An 18075-nucleotide genomic window follows, 5' to 3' on the forward strand; every position below is an offset into this window, starting at 1 on the left:
AAAAGAAAAGAAAAGAAAAGAAAAGAAAAGAAAAGAAAAGAAAAGAAAAGAAAAGAAAAGAAAGAAAAGAAAAGAAAAGAAGAAAAGAAAAGAAAAGAGGAAAGAAAGAAAGAAGAAAGAAAGAAGAAAGGAAGGAAGGAAGGAAATGAAAGGACGAAAGAAAGGAAGAAACAAAGAAAGAAAAGAAAGGAAGGAAGAAACTTTAAAAACAAGAAACCCGTTCAGGTTAAAAAGCAAAGAATGATATTTCTAATTAAATGCAATTCAGACTTATCCTTAAACAGCATAGGGAATAAACAGAAAAGTAAACAGAAAGCCATTTTCACATCATATTACACAATGATTTCTATATTCCTTCGGGTAGTCTGCACTTTTCTTGATAAATGACACATGTTAATTTGCTTCCATATCATTTCATTTCTATACACAATCTTATTTCAGCCCCTACCTGTGCAAGTGTTTCATCCAACCATTTGGAATGATGCTGAGGATTGGCAAGAAGCCACTTGATGGCTGCACTATAGACCTGCTTTTCATTCTCAATATTTAGATCACTGGAGGACAAAAGCTTATGGAGATGCTGGGGTGACACACTCACAAAGTCTTCACACTCCACCACTTCAGTAAAATGCTCACAGGCATACTGATCCGCCATGTCCATTAAGTCTATTCGATTGTGACTTTCTGCAAAGGCTCTTACCGCCAGGCAGTTGGAGGGATGAAAATGTAACTTCATGTATTCACAACAAGCTCTAGCCACCAGTTCAACCTGTAGAATACAGGCTGCATATAAAAGAGGTTGGACATTGTCAACAGTCAAAGTGAGCCTTGAAGAATAGACAAACTTTACCAAGTCTTCTATTGCATCACCATCAAAATCTCTGATCTCAATCAGTGTTTGCTTGGCTTCAGCCATTTCAGAGAGAAACATGGCTCTGAAGTAAGGGATAACACAAGCCAATACTAGTTTGTGACAAGAGATTAGCTTTGAGCCAACCTGTTCAAAACAAACAAACAAAAGGAGACAGTTTAATATCAAAATCAGTTTTACATCAGCATTGAGCATCTGTTGTAGCAGGAACAAAAACTTCACACAAATTTAGTGTATTTGTTTAACAGTGTAATCCTTTGGTCACTTATTTTAATGTAGGGCAATTTCTTAAAGTCAGGCAACTTTCTTCTTCCAGATTAGCCCCTTATCTTCTACACTTCTATCCACAATGTATATTTGGTAAGCTGATTTTCTGTATTAATCTCAAATTTCAGAAGCATTCTGTGAATGAAGAAGAACAGCATACATCATCTAGCACTACTTGGGCACTATTCTTGTTTTTGGTCTGTGAGTCCCTTTTCTAAAAAAAAGCTTTCCAGTTTTGTGGATATAATTGACATCTAACATTATGTAAGTTTAAGTTAAACAACATAATGATTTGATGTATGTATATATAATGGAATGATTATCACAACGTTTAGTAAACATCTAACACCTCACATAATTCTGAATTTTATCTTTCCCTGTAACAAGAACTTTTAAGATTTCCTCTCTTAGCAACTTTCAAATATACAACACCGTATTATCAACCGCAGTCATCATGTCAGGCACTGTTCTAAGTGCTTTTCACATATTAATTAACTCACTTAATTGTCCCAATGCCCCTATGAGTAGGCATTATTATATAACCACAGTTTATCAGTGAGAAAATTGAAGCACAAAGTAAACAGACCACTATTTAGTAGTATTTACTATGAGTTTAAATAAAGTTTTTTTCATTCCTTATTAAATTATTTTGAAATAATATAAAAAACAGAATAACAATGAAAGGACACCTGGATGGATCAGCTGGTTAAGCGTCCAACTCTTGATTTCAGCTCAGGTCATGATCTCACAGTTCGTGAGTTTGAGCCATGAATTGGCTCCACGCTGACAGTGTAGAGCCTGCTTGGGATGCTCTTCCCCCTCTCCTTCTCTGTCCCTCCTCTGCTCTAAATAAATAAACTTAAACACTAAAATTTTACCTTATTTCCTAAAAAATTACACTACTGTCAATAGTTTGCTATTGTAAGTGACACTGTAGTAAGTTTTGCTGTAATTGAAACTTTATTCACACTCTATTTAATTTCCTACAGATAAAATCCTAAAAAGAAATGGTATTTCAAAGGATAGGCACAGTTTGGGATACAGACTGCTAAACTGTCCATCTCTGATCTCCCTACAATATTTGTGCCATATTCTGAGTACTAACTTATTAAAAAGTATTTGTTAATTTAATGCATGAAAATATTATCTATTTTAGTTTATCTTATACTAATATCATCAAATCATTCATTAATTTTGGGCTATTTTTACCTCTTCTATAAACTTATTCTGTGATTTTTTTCTTATGTTTTTGTAAGAACTCCTCATATATTTAGAGTGTGAGTCGTTTGCCATATATTAGTTCAAAATTTTCTCTTTTATGGTGTGCTTTTTTAGTCAACCCCTCTAGATTTTTACACAATCAAACCAATCTTTATCTTTATAATTTCTGCCTTAGATGCTATGCTTAATATTAAACACATTAACTTCAGGTATTCTAGTATTTTTAGAGTTTTATGTTTTATACATACACCTTTATTTCCATCTGGAAGTTCTGGTACTGAGTACCAGTTATCTCCTTATTAACACAGCAGTAGTTACCCAGTTTTCTTAGCACTTTGTGTTAGGTAATCTTTAAATACAGTAGGCTACAGGACACCTGGGTGGCTCAGTCGGTTGAGTGTCCAACTTCAGCTCAGGTCATGATCTTAAAGTTTGTGAGTTTGAGCCCCACATCAGGCTCTGTGCTGACAGTTCAGAGCCTGGAGCCTGCTTCGCATTCTGTGTCTCCCTCTCTCCTTCCGCCCCTCCCCTGCTCATGCTCTGTCTCCCTCTCAAAAATAAACAAACATTAAAAAAGAAAATTAAATACAGTAGGCTAGTGTTTTACCAATATTCCTGTTTTCATGTAGCATTTTGACCATGTAATACACTTACAGTTGTGTCTCATTATTTGGGAATGAATTTTAAAATGAGAACTTCTAAAGAAAAAGGCCTGAGGAGTATTACAATGTATAATAAATGCTTTTGTTTATAAATGTTCCTCCTGACCTTTTCTCACTAATGTGGAGGAAGAATGAATATCCCTTCAACAAATACAAGATTATGGGGCGTCTGGGTGGCTCAGTCGGTTGGGCAGCTGACTTCAGCTTAGGTCATGATCTTGTGGTTCGTGAGTTTGAGCCCGGCGTCAGGCTCTGTGCTGGCAGCTCGGAGCCTGGAGCCTGCTTTGGATTTTGTGTCTCCCTCTCTTTGCCCCTTGCCTGCTCACGTTCTGTCTCTGCCTTTCAAAAATAAATAAACATTATAAAAAGAAAACAAACAAAAAAAACAAATACAAGATTATCATCTCTGTTGGTTATATTGCATTTAATTTTTTAAAAGAATCCACAGGTAAGATTCAGATTTTACTGAGACTCAAGTTGCACCCTATACTAAAGCAGAAAGCTTGGCATGTTTTCAAATTCACTTAAGCCCTAAAATGGGATCTGAAATCTGATATTAAGCATTTTAAAAACAGGCTGAAAATATCCTTTTTTAAAATTTTCTGCACATGCCACCATTGAGATTTAGTTTCTATGCAAATATCTGTAAACCTCACATGGCATAAATCTGCTTAAATTTGCCAACATGCCATTACATAAAACAATTCTACAATTTCCAGATAAACATTATTTTAACACTACCTTCTCACCCCAACTGTACAAATCAATGGTCCACAAATTATTTTCATACTGTTCATAAGACTTTGTTCCTCAACAACTCTATTTTAATTTCTTGATTCAATAAACTAAAACTTGAATATTTAATACACACACAATCACACCCCCAAAGTGATTAAAGATAATACACCCACTCTTTTTTTTTTTTTTTTTTTTGAGAGAGAGAGAGAGAGAGAGAGAGAGGGAGAGAGGTGCAGAGAGAGAATCTCAAGCAGGCTCCGCACTGTCAGCACAGAGCCCAATGTGGGGCTCAAACCCACAAACTGTGAGATCATAACCTGAGCTGAAATCAAGAGTCAGATGCTTAACCAACTGAGCCACCCAGGTGCCGCCTTAATACTTAATACTTTTTTAACATTTGGTCATTCTGGTAACTATTCTTTTGTGAACTAGTTGTTATTACATAGGTTCACTTTACTTCTAAGTATTAATTGTAAAATCCCATTAATACAGACTGTTAAAAATCATTTACAAATACACTAAACTTGTTTTTAAATCATTGAAACAAAAACTAAAGTGTATTAGTTTGAAATGTTCATAATTATGCCATTTAATTAAAACTAAGTGTTTGAGAACTACACTGAAATAAAAATGCAGAAGACAAACAGTGAGACAGAAATAGAGTGGAAGAAAAAAATCCAAATGCCCGTCTTTTATGTTTGTTTAGAAGCTATATTCTAATTTCTCAGTTTTAATCCCTTGTTAATTTTGTCCTTTTAACCTCTTAGCTACTCTTTTCGATAATCCACCAATTTTAATCAGTTTGAATAGTCAAAATAGCATTTTACAGCCAAGGTCAAGAAGGGGTTAGATATACAAAACCAAGATAGTTTGGCTTACATGTAGTGAATTATCACATTATAATGTCTAGCACATTCACTATGCTACAATCTTGGTTAATCTTACTACATTCATTAGAAAAACCTGCACAATGGAAACGATGGATAACATTTTAGGGGTCAAATAAACAAGAATCTACTAATATAAGTATTTAAATACACCTTCTGAGCAACATGAAAAAAGTTAAAATATCAATTTATTACTTGAATGTCAGAAAGATGAACATTCATTAGACAGCTTAACATAGAATGCTTAAGTGTCAAAGACAGAATCACCTTCTCATTTATCATTTCATTAGATTATGTCTGCCTTCCCATCAGGAGTTAACTGTTACATTTATAAGGATAATAATTTTATCATTTCTACCTATTGGAAGTATGGTACTATAATGCAGTTCACATATTTTGTTTCCCTGCAATCTTTCAGAGTACTTATTCTTACCTGGTCATTTGGAAGTTTGACACCAAAAAATTATAACACAATCTTGAAAATATTTATCCAAATCCTATAAATGTTTACTTTAACAACTCAAAGAAACATGTATTTTCAAAAAAAGAAGAAGAAGCCAAATAATATGAATAAAACTATTCAGTGGAAGCATCAACAAGTTAGGGAGTTTCCTTCCTCTAATAATCTCTGTTAATCTCTTCAAGTAAAATTTAACTATGATCTTTAATAAAAACAATTACATTTCCTCAAACTATCATAAAGAAGTAGAAGCATCTTTGTAAACGTTACTTTTGTTGACCTAGAACACATGGTTTAAGCATGAGTGCTATGCAACCTCTGCAAGACAAATTCCCCTGTCTTTTATCACCAAACTGCTGCCCTTAAGAAAGCTTCCCCCCTATATAATTTTAGACCTGTTACTGGATATATTCTTTAAAATGTTTCCACTGGGGCACCTGGGTGGCTCAGTCAGTTAAGCAACGAACTCCTGATTTCAGCTCAGGTCATGATCCCAGGGTCATGTGATCGACTTCCATGTCAGACTCCGTGCTGGAAGTGGGGCCTGCTTAGGATTCTCTCTCTCCCTCTCTCTCTCTGCCCCTCCCCTGCTCGTGCTCTCTCTCTTAAAATAAACATCTAAGAAATAAATTAAAAAATAAAATGTTTTCCCTAATAAACAAATAAAATATATAAGCAAATTTCACCTCTCCCTGGAATGACCTCAAGATAATAATCTCTTATGTGAAGCCTTTCCAATCACCTTTCAGGCATAATTCATAGATCTCTCCTATGCTGCCATAAAAATAACACAAAAATGATAATCACTAAATTATATTATAGTTAGGTGTGTATGTGCCTTTCTCTGGATAAATTTCAAATACCCTCAAGGCAAGAACAGAATATTACTCAAATTTATTTATACTCTCCACATACTACAGTAAGACCTTAGTAAGTATCTGCTAAATAAACTTTTTTTTTTGTTTCCAATATAAGTGCTCATTTTGGAATTTTAAAATTGGCTAATGACCTTATATATGGACAATAAAATATATTTGGATAACTGTTGTTTTTTTTTTTAAAGATTTTCTTTTTAAGTAATTTCTACATACAAAGGCTCAAACTTACAACTCTGAGATCAAGAGTTGCACACTCCACTGACCGAGCCAGCTGGGTGCCCCAATAACTGTCTTTCTAAAATGTTTGCCTTAAAAGCAAATAATGGTCAAAGGAAACATACTAATTAAAAAAACAATAGGAGATGACTTTATATCAGAGAATAATCCTTAAGGTTAGATGAATATAAAAAGTGAAATTTATGTTAAACAGGGCATTATGAATTATCTGTAATCCTATTGACTTAATTGTTCTATGACAGTTAAATTCTGACAGTTGAAGAAATGTTGAATTAGAATTAAGAAACAAATCCACAGGGCGCCTGGGTGGCTCAGTCGGTTGTGTCCGACTTCAGCTCAGGTCATGAACTCACGGTTCTTAAGTTTGAGCCCTGTGTTGGGCTCTGTGCTGACAGCTCAGAGCCTGGAGCCTGCTTGTGATTCTGTGTCTCTCTCTCTCTCTTTCTCTGCCCCTTCCCCACTCATTCTCTGTCTCTCTCGGTCTCTCAAAAATGAATAAATGCTAAAAAAATTTAAAAAAAAAGAATTAAGAAGAAACAAATCCAGTAAGAGACCTGTTAAGAGATTAAGTTGTAACACTTTCTAATCAATAGGAACAGAATACACGATAGGCAGAATTATCTGATACTCTTGGAACTATTATAGTAGTATACATAATGATCCAAAGAGCTGATACTTATTATTATGTACCAAGCACTGCCATAAGGGCGTTACTTGTACCAATTCACTTATTCCTCACAAAAACCTAATCATCACTCTAATTTTACAGATGAAAAAATAAAAATGATGATCCCTTTAAATTACTGAAGTGATTCTCATGCCTAATGAAGTGTTTCTCAGGTCACTGTTTACTTTTTTTTTTTAATTTTTTTCATGTTTATTTATTTTGAGAGAGGGAGAATGCGCAGGGAAAGGGGAGAAAGAGAGAGATAGAAAGAATCCAACGCAGACCCTGCACTGCCAGGGCAGAGTGCAATGTGGGACTCGATCCCATGAACCACGAGCTCATGACCTGAGCTGAAATCAAGAGTTGGACACTTAACCAACTGAGCCACCTATGCGCCCCTGTCAGTGTTTAAAACATAGTATTTTAATTTTCAACCACTGACTCTTTGGGAGTTTTTATTTCAATCTATTGCTAAAGTTACACAATAAACAAAGTTATGAGTTGTCCTTAAGTGGCTATATCCCTATTTTTCACTTAATATCTATATGCAGTATATGTTATATAAATTATTCTAAAATTCAGTTATAAAATTTATAAAATCAATACTCTAATTATTTTCCATTTGCTGAATGATAACTGAATTCCAACAATCTATTTTACATTTTTATTTTTGCTAAAGCCAGTGTGGGTCACTGAATCTCACACCACAGTTAAAAATTAGAGCAATGGCATAAAATTAAACAATATACATACAGAACAAAAGAACTTAAGTGTTCTACATTAAAATAGATATACATAGCTAAATTTCACACAGAGCTAGAATTATATAATGGTTTTCTTCTCAAAATCTTAGGGCCTAGAAATACATAAAACCAGTAACAGTTTAAGGAAAGAGAATATAGCTCATTTATCCACAGTATAATACTATACCCCTGGACATTCTGGACCTAAAATTCAAAGCTTATGCTTTCAGTTTATAGACTCCTGTTGAGTATTCTCTGGTCTGATTCTTCAAGTATGCTTTCCATCCCTATGACTCAGCTTTAAAAAGCTGTCTGATCAAAAGCAAAAGCAAAAGCAAAATTTAAGAGATCCCAAAGTGGCAAATCAAATGTGGAAAATGCTTCATGGATGCATATGAATCATCAAAAAAAATTTAATATTACACTGAGATATAATAGTAAAAGTACTTTAAACAAGTAATGAGGAACAATTAGACTTCCACACTGTTTTATCACTTTTCCAATTTTACTAAAACTGTCTTTTGCAGCAGAATAACACAACATGTGGTCTATAGACCACAGACTTAAAACTTACTACACTTTTTCATCCAAGTCTAAATAGATTGTACTTCATTATCAGGTATAGAGAATCTCACTTAAGAGACCATTGTTTTAAAGTAGAGATTAAATTACCAGAATAGGAACATGTACTAAAATACTACTGCAGCTGAGTAAACAACCAAGAATTCCTAACTTTTAACTTACATTAAGAGTAAGTGAGTATACCAGGATTTTTAAATACACAAGTTAAAAGCTTACTGGTCAACAGCAATTTATTAATTTCAGTAATAATAACTATTTGTTGTTGTAAGGTCCAGAACTCTCAGAAGTTAAATTAACTATGAAATAATGAATATTAATACTTAATAAGTACAAGTTTACCTTGTGCTAATCCTCCTTTACTCACCTTCCTTTATATCCTTTCACCTTCAATAAAAAAGGATTGAGACTAAAATCATTTTGACTATAACAAGTATGATACCAAAAATTCACCCTCTATGGTTATAGAAACCCTCATTTTTCATAATACAATAAAGAGTTTGAAAAAGAGAAAAGTCTTACCTTTAGTGTGACATCACACAGTTCTCCATTTTCATAAAACCGAAGAAGGGAACCATGAAAATCTTTCCAAGCTTCATTTGCTTCAAAGATAAAAGAGTCTTCTCCATCACCATCACTAATTGAAGACCTATTCTTTATTTGCTGGTGCTGTTGCCTTTTCCCCTTTGTGCAGTGATTCCTAGCTTGTTTTGCATTCACAGATTCTGAAGCCATTTGCAACACTCTTCTTTTAATATAGCTCTCTTCTCAAATATTCCATTTATTCTCTTAAAAGGGGTGTGGAGGAAGCAGAAGGTAGATGCAGCCCACTAACCTTCAGACATTTTTCAAAACCCAAACTGCCATTGTCCAATTGGCTGAGACTGAAAAATAAACAGTAAAACACATAAAAACAAACTAAAACAAAAGTATCATTAATAATTATAGTTTACAAAACTGGATATAAAATGACCACATAAATTACTACTTAAGAACAAGTAATTTTGCAGCTCTATGCTAAATGTCATAATAATTACCTCAGCTAATTATATCAGTGAAGGAATGCCTTTAAAATCTAATTTGAAAATTCTGGGAAGATGGTGGAATAGAAGCAGCAGGAATCTATCTCCCATACCTAGGCAAAAATTGTACTGGCAGAATCAAACTGTAGAGTCTGTGGAAGGCTTACAACTTCAGGGAAAGACTGAAATGTTTAATTTTGTCAACTTCAGCTCTTAAGTACAACAGCACCTGTCCATCCCCACATCCTCAGTCAGATGGCAAGTAAGCAGCCGGGTACATGTTCCTAGAGCAGCTTACACAATTTTCAGGAGTTGGGGTGGACAAAAAGGACCTAGTCCTCCAAATATCAGTGATCTCTGCTGAGTGCTGACTACTGCTTCTGATCACAGAAGTGCAGGTAAAGAGGTGGACAGTCATTGGTAATACACCTCCACCTACTGTTATAAGTCCCTCCCTCTCAGCTGACATGCCTTGCAGGGAATTTAAAAGGCTCATGCCCTTCCTTTCCATTCTTACTGTTTGTCCCCCCCTTCTCCTTTTCACAGTCAAGACAATAAAAAACAAGAGCATATACAAGGAAAATTAGAAAGTGACAATGCATGCCAAGGGAAATGCTCAGAAAAGATGTGAGAAGACCTTAAATTATATACCTCAGGCTGATCATTAGCACAGAGATGGCTTACAACAAACAAAAAGAACAATAACAAAAACAAAAAATAGCAGACCTTAAAGAAGAATTAATCTGGACAATGATTTCCAGAATTACTACATTATTAGATTCAAATACCCAGTGTTCAACAACAACAACAAAAATTACAAAGGATACAATGAAACGGAAATATGGCCCATTCAAGGGGTGGGGTGGGGAGAGGGACAATAAACTGTACTAAAAAAGAACTAATGGAGTTTATAGTAAAGACTTAAAAAAAACTCTTTTAAAGATGCTCAAATAACTAAAGATATAAGGAAAATCAGGAAAATAACCAATACATTCAAAAAAGAAAAAGAAAAACTAAATAGAGTCCAAAAAGAGTTTCTGGAAGTGACAAGTGCAATAACTGAAATGAAAAAGTCACTAGAGACACTCAGTGACAGATATGAACAGGCAAAAAAAAAAAAAAAAAAAGAATTATCAAACTTGAAGACAATGGGAAATATCAACTCTCAGGTAAATACAGAAGAAAAAAAGAAAAAGACTGAAAAAACATGAACAAAACCTAAAAGACCTATGAACCAGCAAACAGACCAACATGCACATTATGAGAATCCTAGAAGAGTAAGACAGACAAAGGGGAAGAGAAAATATTTAAAGCAATAATAACTGAAAACTTCCCAAATTTGATTAAAAGCATCAATATAAGCATTCAATAAGTTCTAAGAAAGAGGAACTCAAAGGAAACCACATCAAGACATAATCAAACCTTCAAAACCCAAAGATAAAAAGAGATTCCTGAAAACAAGAGAAAAGTGAATTGTCAGACACAGGAATCCTCAATAAGAGTTTTAGCAGATTTTTTTATCAGAAACTTCAGAAGCCAGATAGAATAGGCAGATATGTTCAAGGTACTAAAAGACAAATCGAAGATATTATATCTGGCAATACTGATCTTCAAAAGTGAAGGGGAAAATAAGACATTCCTAGATAAACAAAAGCTGGGAGAGTTTGTGACCATTAGACCTGTCATGTAAGAAATATTCAAGAGAGTCCTACAAGGTGAAATGAAAGAACACTTAACAGTAACTCAAAGCCATATGGAAAAATAAAGAGCTCAAGAAAGTAAACACATGTATGACTACAAAACCTAGTATTACTGTAGCAATGGTTGGTAACTACACTTTTTGTTTCCAACAGGTTTAAGAGACTACTACATTTAAAGAAGAAAAAGCAATTATTAATGTAAAAGCTGCTATTACTATAACTTTGGTTTCCAACACCAAATCTTGTTTCCTCTACAATTCAAGGGAATAATTTAAAATAAATTTAAAAAATAAAATTAGGAGTGCCTGTGTGACTCAGTCAATTAAGCATCTGACTTCAGCTCAGGTCACAATCTCCCGGTTCATGACTTTGAGCCCTGCATTAGGCTCTGTGCTGACACCCTGGAGCCTGGGGCCTGCTTCAGATTCTGTCTCCCTCTCTCTCTGCCCCTCTCCTGCTAGCACTCTGTCTCTCTCTCCTTCAAAAATAAGTAAACATTAAAAAACCTTTTAATTAAAATTTAAAAATTTAAACCAAAATTTAATAATTACTAACTGTGTCCAAAGACACAAGTAAGTTAAAATGGAAAGGATGGAAAAAAAGATTTTCCATGCCAAAAGTAACCAAAAGAGAATATGGCATATCAGATAAAACAGACTAAGTCAAAAAATGTTACAAAAATAAAAGGATATTACGTATTAACAAAAGGATCAACACAGCAAGAAAATATAACAATTATGAACATTTATGCATATAATGACGGATCATGAAAATATACAAAGCAAAAACTAACAGAACTCAAGTGAAAAATAAATAGTTGCATAATAATAATTGGAGACTTCATACTCCATTGACAATAAAGGATAAACAGACAGAAGAAATAGAGGACTTAAATAACACAGTAAGCCAACTAGATCTAAGACATATAAAGAACAGTCCACCAACAACATAATACGTATTCTTCTCAAGTGCATGTGGAACATTTTTCAGGACAGACAATATATTAGGCCACTATTTAAGTCTCACAGATTTAAAAAAATACACAGCATACCAAGTATACTTTTTAAAAAATTTTTTGATGTTTATTTTTTAATATAATTTATTCTCAAACCAGCTTCCATACAACACCCAGTGCTTGTCCCAACAAGTGCCCTCCTTAATGGCTATCACCCACTTTCCCCTCTCCCCAACCCCCCATCAACCCTCAGTTTGTTCTCTGTACTTAAGAGTCTTTTATGGTTTGCCTCCCTCCCTCTCTGTTTTTAACTATTTTTTTCCCCTTCTTTTCCCCATGGTCATCTATTAAGTTTCTCAAGATCCACATATGGGTGAAAACCTATGATATCTGTCTTTCTCTGACTGAATTATTTCACTTAGCATAATACCTTCCAGTTCCATCCACGTTGCTGCAAACCGCCAGATTTCATTCCTTCTCATTGCTAAGTAGTATTCCACTGTATATATAAACCAAATCTTCTTTATCTACTCATCAGTTGTTGGACATTTAGTCTCTTTCCAAATTTGGCTATTGTTGAAAGCACTGCTATAAACATTGGGGTACATGTGCCCCTATGAATCAGCACTCCTGTATTCCTTGGGTAATTCCTAGCAGTGCTATTGCTGGATCACAGGGTAGTTCTATTTTTAATTTTTTGAAGAACCTCCACACTGTTTTTCAGAGCGGCTGCACCAGTTTGCATTCCCACCAACAGTGCAAGAGGGTTCCCATTTCTCCACATCCTCTCCAGCATCTATAGTCTCCTGATTTGTTCACTTTAGCCACTCTGACCATCATGAGGTGGTATCTCAGTGTGGTTTTGATTTGTATTTCCCTGATGAGTGATGTTGAGCAACATTTCATGTGTCTGTTGGCCATCTGGATGTCTTCTTTAGAAAAGTGTCTATTCATGTCTTCTACCAATTTCTTCACTGGATTATTTGTTTTTCAGGTGTGGAGTTTGGTGAGTTCTTTATAGATTTTGGATACTAGCCCTTTATCCAATATGTCATTTGCAAATATCTTTTTCCAGTCCATTGGTTGCCTTTTAGTTTTGCTGATTGTTTCCTTTGCAGTACAGAAGCTTTTTATCTTCATGAGGTTCCAATAGTTCATTTTTGCTTTTAATTCCCTTGCCTTTGAAGATGTGTCAAGTAAGAAATTGCTGCGGCTGAGGTCAGAGAGGTTTTTTCCTGCTTTCTCCTCTAGGGTTTTGATGGTTTCCTGTCTCACATGCAGGTTCTTCATCCATTTTGAGTTTATTTTTGTGAATGGTGTAAGAAAGTGATCTAGTTTCATTCTTCTGCAAGTTGCTGTCAGGTTCTCCCAGCACCATTTGTTAAAGAGACTGTCTTTTTTCCATTGGATACTCTTTCTTGCTTTGTCAAAGATTAGTTGGCCATACATTTGTGGGTCCAATTCTGGGTTCTCTATTCTATCCCATTGGGCTGTGTGTGTCTGTTTTTGTGCCAATACCATACTGTCTTGATGATTACAGCTTTGTAGTAGAGACTAAAGTCTGGGATTGTGATGCCTCCTGCAGGGTCCTTTGTGGTTCTATACAAATTTTAGAATTGTTTGTTTTAGCTTTGAGAAGAATGCCAGCACAGTTTTGATAGGTATTGCATTGAATGTGTAGACTGCTTTAGGTAGTATTGACATTTTAACAATATTTACTCTTCCAATCCATGAGCACAGAATGTTTTACCATTTCTTTGTATCTTCTTCAATTTCCTTCATAAGCTTTCTATAGTTTTCAGCATACAGATCTTTCACATCTTTGGTTAGGTTTATTCCTAGGTGTTTTATGGTTCTTGGTGCAACTATAAATGGGATCAATTTCTTGATATCTCTTTCTGTTGCTTCATTATTGGTGTATAAAAATGCAACCAATTTCTGTACCTGGATTTTGTACTTTGAGACTTTGCTGAGTTCATGTGTCAGTTCTAGCAGACTTTTGGTGGAGTCTGTCGGGTTTTCCATGTAGAGTATCATGTCGTCTGCGAAAAGTGTAAGTTTGACATCATCTTTGCCAATTTTGATGCCTCTTAATTCATTTTGTTGTCTGACTGCTGATGCTAGACTTCCAACACTATGTTAAACAACAGTGGTGAGAGTGGACATCCCTGTTGTGTTCCTGATCTCAGGGGGAAAGCTCTCAGTTTTTCCCCACTGAGGATATTAGCTGTGGGCTTTTCATAAATGGATTTTACGATGTTGAAGTATGCTCCTTCTATCCCAACTTTCCTGAGGGTCTTTATTAAGAAAGGATGCTGAGGGGCGCCTGGGTGGCTCCGTCAGTTGGGCAACTGACTTCAGCTCGGGTCATGATCTCGCAGTTTGTGAGTTCGAGCCCTGCATCGGGCTCTGTGCTGACAACTCAGAGCCTGCAGCCTGCTTCAGATTCTGTGTCTCCCCCTCTCTCTGCCCTTCCCCTGCTCATGCTCTGTGTCTCTCTGTCCCTCAATAATAAATGTTAAAAAATAAAAAAGAAAAAGAAATATAAGAAAGGATGCTGAATTTTGTCAAATGCTTTTATGCATCGATTGACAGGATCATATGGTTCTTATCTTTTTTAATTAATGTGATGTGTCACATTGATTGATTTGCGAATGTTGAACCAGCCCTGCAGCCCAGGAATGAATCCCACTTGATCATAGTAATTCTTTTTATATGCTGTTGAATATGACTTGCTCGAATCTTGTTGAGAATTTTTGCATCCATATTCATCAGGGATATTGGCCTGTAGTTCTCTTTTTTTTGCTGGGTCTCTGTCTGGTTTGGGAATCAAAATAATGCTGGCTTCGTAGAATGAGTCTGGAAGTTTTCCTTCCATTTCTATTTTTTGGAACAGCTTGAGAAGGATAAGTATTATCTCGCTTTAAATGTCTGGTAGAATTCCCCAGGGAAGCCATCTGGTCCAGGACTCTTATTTGTTGGGAGATTTTTGATAATTGATTCAATTTCTTCACTGGTTACGGGTCTGTTCAGATTTTCTATTTCTTCCTGTTTGAGTTTTGGTTGTGTGTGGGTGTTTAGAAATTTGTCCATTTCTTCCAGGTTGTCCAGTTTGTTGACATATAATTTTTCACAGTATTCACTGATAATTGCTTGTATTTCTGAGGGATTGGTTGTAATAAATCCATTTTCATGCGTGATTTTATCTATTTGGGTCCTCTCTTCTCTCTTTTTGAGAAACCTAGCTAGAGGTTTATCAATTTTATTTTTTCAAAAAACCAACTCTTAGTTTCATTAATCTGTTATCCTGATTTTTTTTTATTTTGTATTGTTTATTTCTTCTATGATCTTTATTTCTTTTCTTCTACTGGGTTTGCGTTTCTTTGTTGTTCTGCTTCTAGTTCCTTTAGGTGTGCTGTTAGATTTTGTATTGGGGATTTCTCTTGTTTCTTGAGACAGGCCTGAATTGCAATGTATTTTCCACGTAGAACTGTCTTTGCTGCATTCCAAAGGGTTTGGACTGTTGTGTTTTCATTTTCATTTGTTTCTGTATATTTTTTTAACTTCTTCTTTAATTGCCTGGTTGACCCATTCGTTCTTTACAAGAATGTCCTTTAACCTCCATGTATTTGGAGGTTTTCCAAGCTTTTTCCTGTGGTGGATTTCAAGTTTCATAGCATTGTGATCTGAAAGTGTGCATGGTATGATCTCAATTCTTTTATATTTATTGAATGCTGTTTTTGTGACCCAGTATGTGATATTGGAGAATGTTCCATGTGTACTCAAGAAGAAAGTACATTCTGCTGCTTAAGGATGAAAAGCTCTAAATATATCTGTCAATTCCATCTGGTCCAGTGTATCATTCAGGCCCTTGTTTCTTTACTGATTTTGTCTAGATGATCTGTCCATTATTGTAAGTGGAGTATTAAAGCCCCCTACAATTATCACATTCTAACCAATAAGATTGCTTATGTCTGTGATTGTTTTATGTATTTGGGTGCTTCTGAATTCAGTGCATAGACATTTATAACTGTTAGCTCTTCCTGATGGATAGACCCCCACAATTATTATATAATGCCCTTCTTCATCTTTTGTTACAGCCTTAAGTTTAAAATCTAGTTTGTCTGATGTAAGTACGGCTACTCCAGCTTTCTTTTGACTTCCAGTAGCCTGAGAGATGGTTCTCCATCCACTCACTTTCAATCTGAAGGTGTCCTCAGGTCTAAAATGGGTCTCTTGTAGACAGCAAATAGATGGGTCTTGGTTTTTTATCCATTCTGATACCCTATGTCTTTTGATTGGAGCATTTAGTCCACTTACGTTCAGTGTTATTATTATTCAAAGATAGGGATTTAGAGTCATTGTGTCATCTGTAGGTTTCATGCTTGTAGTGATATCTCTGGTACGTTGTGGTCCTTGCAACATTTCACTCACAGAGTCCCCCTTAGGATCTCTTGTAGGGCTGGTTTAGTGGTGACGAATTCCTTCAGTTTTTTGGGGTGTTGTTTTTTTTTTTTTTTTTTTGTCTGGGAAAACCTTTATCTCTCCTATTCTGAATGACAGGCTTACTGGATAAAGGATTCTTGGCTGCATATTTTTCCTGTTCATCACATTGAAGGTCACCCACCATTCTTTTCTGCCCCGCCAAGTTTCAGTAGATAGGTCTGCTACTACCCTTATGTATGTTAAGGCCCGTTTATCCCTAACTGCTTTCAGAATTCTCTATCTTTGCATTTTGCCAGTTTCACTATGATATGTCATACAGAAGATCGATTCAAGTTACACCTGAAGGGAGTTCCCTATGCCCCCTGGACGTGAATGTCTGTTTGGGGAAGTTCTCAGCTATGATATGTTCAAGTGCACCTTCGGCCCCTTTCTGTCTCTCTTCTTCTTCTTCTGGAACTCCTATGATATGGCTATTGTTCCCTTTCATTGAATCACTTAGTTCTCTAATTCTCCCCTTGTGATCCAGAATTTTTTTATCTTTTTCTCAGCTTCCTCTTTTTCCATAATTTTATCTTCTAATTCACCTATTGTCCCCTCTGCCTCTTCAATCCCTGCTGTTACTGCCTCTATTTTATTTTGCACCTCATTTATAGCATTTTTTAATTCAACATTACTATTTTTTAGTTCCTTGATCTCTGCAGCAATAGATTCTCTGGTGTCTTCTATGCTTTTTTCAAGCCCAATTAATCTTATATCTGTTTTGATCAATACTTTAGCTGTCATTTCTTCCTGGAATATCTTTTGAGGAGAATTCTTCTGTTTCATCATTTTGGCTAGTTTTCTGTACCTTATGTGTTTTAAAAGTTTGTTATGTGCTCTGCACCTGTGAGCACTGCTATATTAAAGAGGGGTCATACACTGTCCAGGGCCTGGCCCTTCAGAAGGTGTTTTTTGGAGAGTGTTACTTGCTTTGTGTTGTTGTGACTTTGGTTATTATATTTCCCTACTCGTAGTGATGCTTTGGACCCTCCACCAGATGTGCTTTGATTTGTTCCTTGAAGTAGCCCTGGAAAGAAAAACAAACAGAAAACAAAACACAGAAACACACAAATAAAAAAAGAAAAGGAAAGGAAAAAAACAACCCAAAAGCAAAAAACCAGAAACACCAGCTGCAAGTAAAGAACAGGGTAGAGGTGGTGCTGATGGAAGAGCACATACAAAGAGAGAAATGACAGGGGTAGGGAAAAAGAAAAACACTGATGAGGCAGAGAGACTAAATGGCTTAATCCAGAAGGACGGAAAGGAAAGGAAAGGAAAGGAGCAGGCCGGGGGAAAAATAAAAGAAGGTAAGGTTGTCCAGACAGAGAAACTATACAGCTTAATTATTCCAGAAAGAAAGTAAAGAAGGAGGTACAGAACATGTATCAAGAGGGCACCTGGGTGGCTCAGTTGGTTGGGCGTCCGACTTCAGCTCAGGTCATGATCTCACAGTCTGTGAGTTCGAGCCCCACATCGGGCTCTGTGCTGACAGCTCAGAGCCTGGAGCCTGCTACAGATTCTGTGTCTCCCTCTCTCTCTGCCCCTCCCCTGCTCATCCTCTGTCTCTCTCTGTCTCAAAAATAAATAAAAACATTAAAAAAAAATTAAAAAAAAAAAAAAAGAACATGTATCAAGAGAATGGATTAAGTTGTCTGCTTAAACAAACCAACAACCAGCGTACCCAGACTACAGGAGGGAAGAGA

At 35.7% G+C, this 18075-nt stretch overlaps 1 protein-coding gene across 2 annotated transcripts in view; it reads right to left on the reverse strand.

Annotated features, from left to right (window-relative positions):
- Positions 1–18075, reverse strand: part of KLHL8 (kelch like family member 8) — a 57394-nt gene that overhangs the window by 17146 nt on the left and 22173 nt on the right. Inside the window, exons 2-3 of one of the 2 annotated variants that reach the window (XM_049630844.1) lie at positions 8733–9094; positions 449–997 (exon numbers count right to left, since the gene is read on the reverse strand). In XM_049630844.1, the coding sequence (XP_049486801.1) occupies positions 449–997; positions 8733–8945 (762 nt within the window). In that variant the 5' untranslated portion in view covers positions 8946–9094. Of the gene's footprint in view, positions 1–448; positions 998–3127; positions 3235–8732; positions 9095–18075 lie in introns of those variants that run through there. The other variant, XM_049630845.1, reaches the window with a different exon arrangement.

The sequence above is a fragment of the Panthera uncia genome, chromosome B1 (genome assembly GCF_023721935.1).
Source record: "Panthera uncia isolate 11264 chromosome B1, Puncia_PCG_1.0, whole genome shotgun sequence".
In the NCBI taxonomy this organism is placed as follows: domain Eukaryota; kingdom Metazoa; phylum Chordata; class Mammalia; order Carnivora; family Felidae; genus Panthera; species Panthera uncia.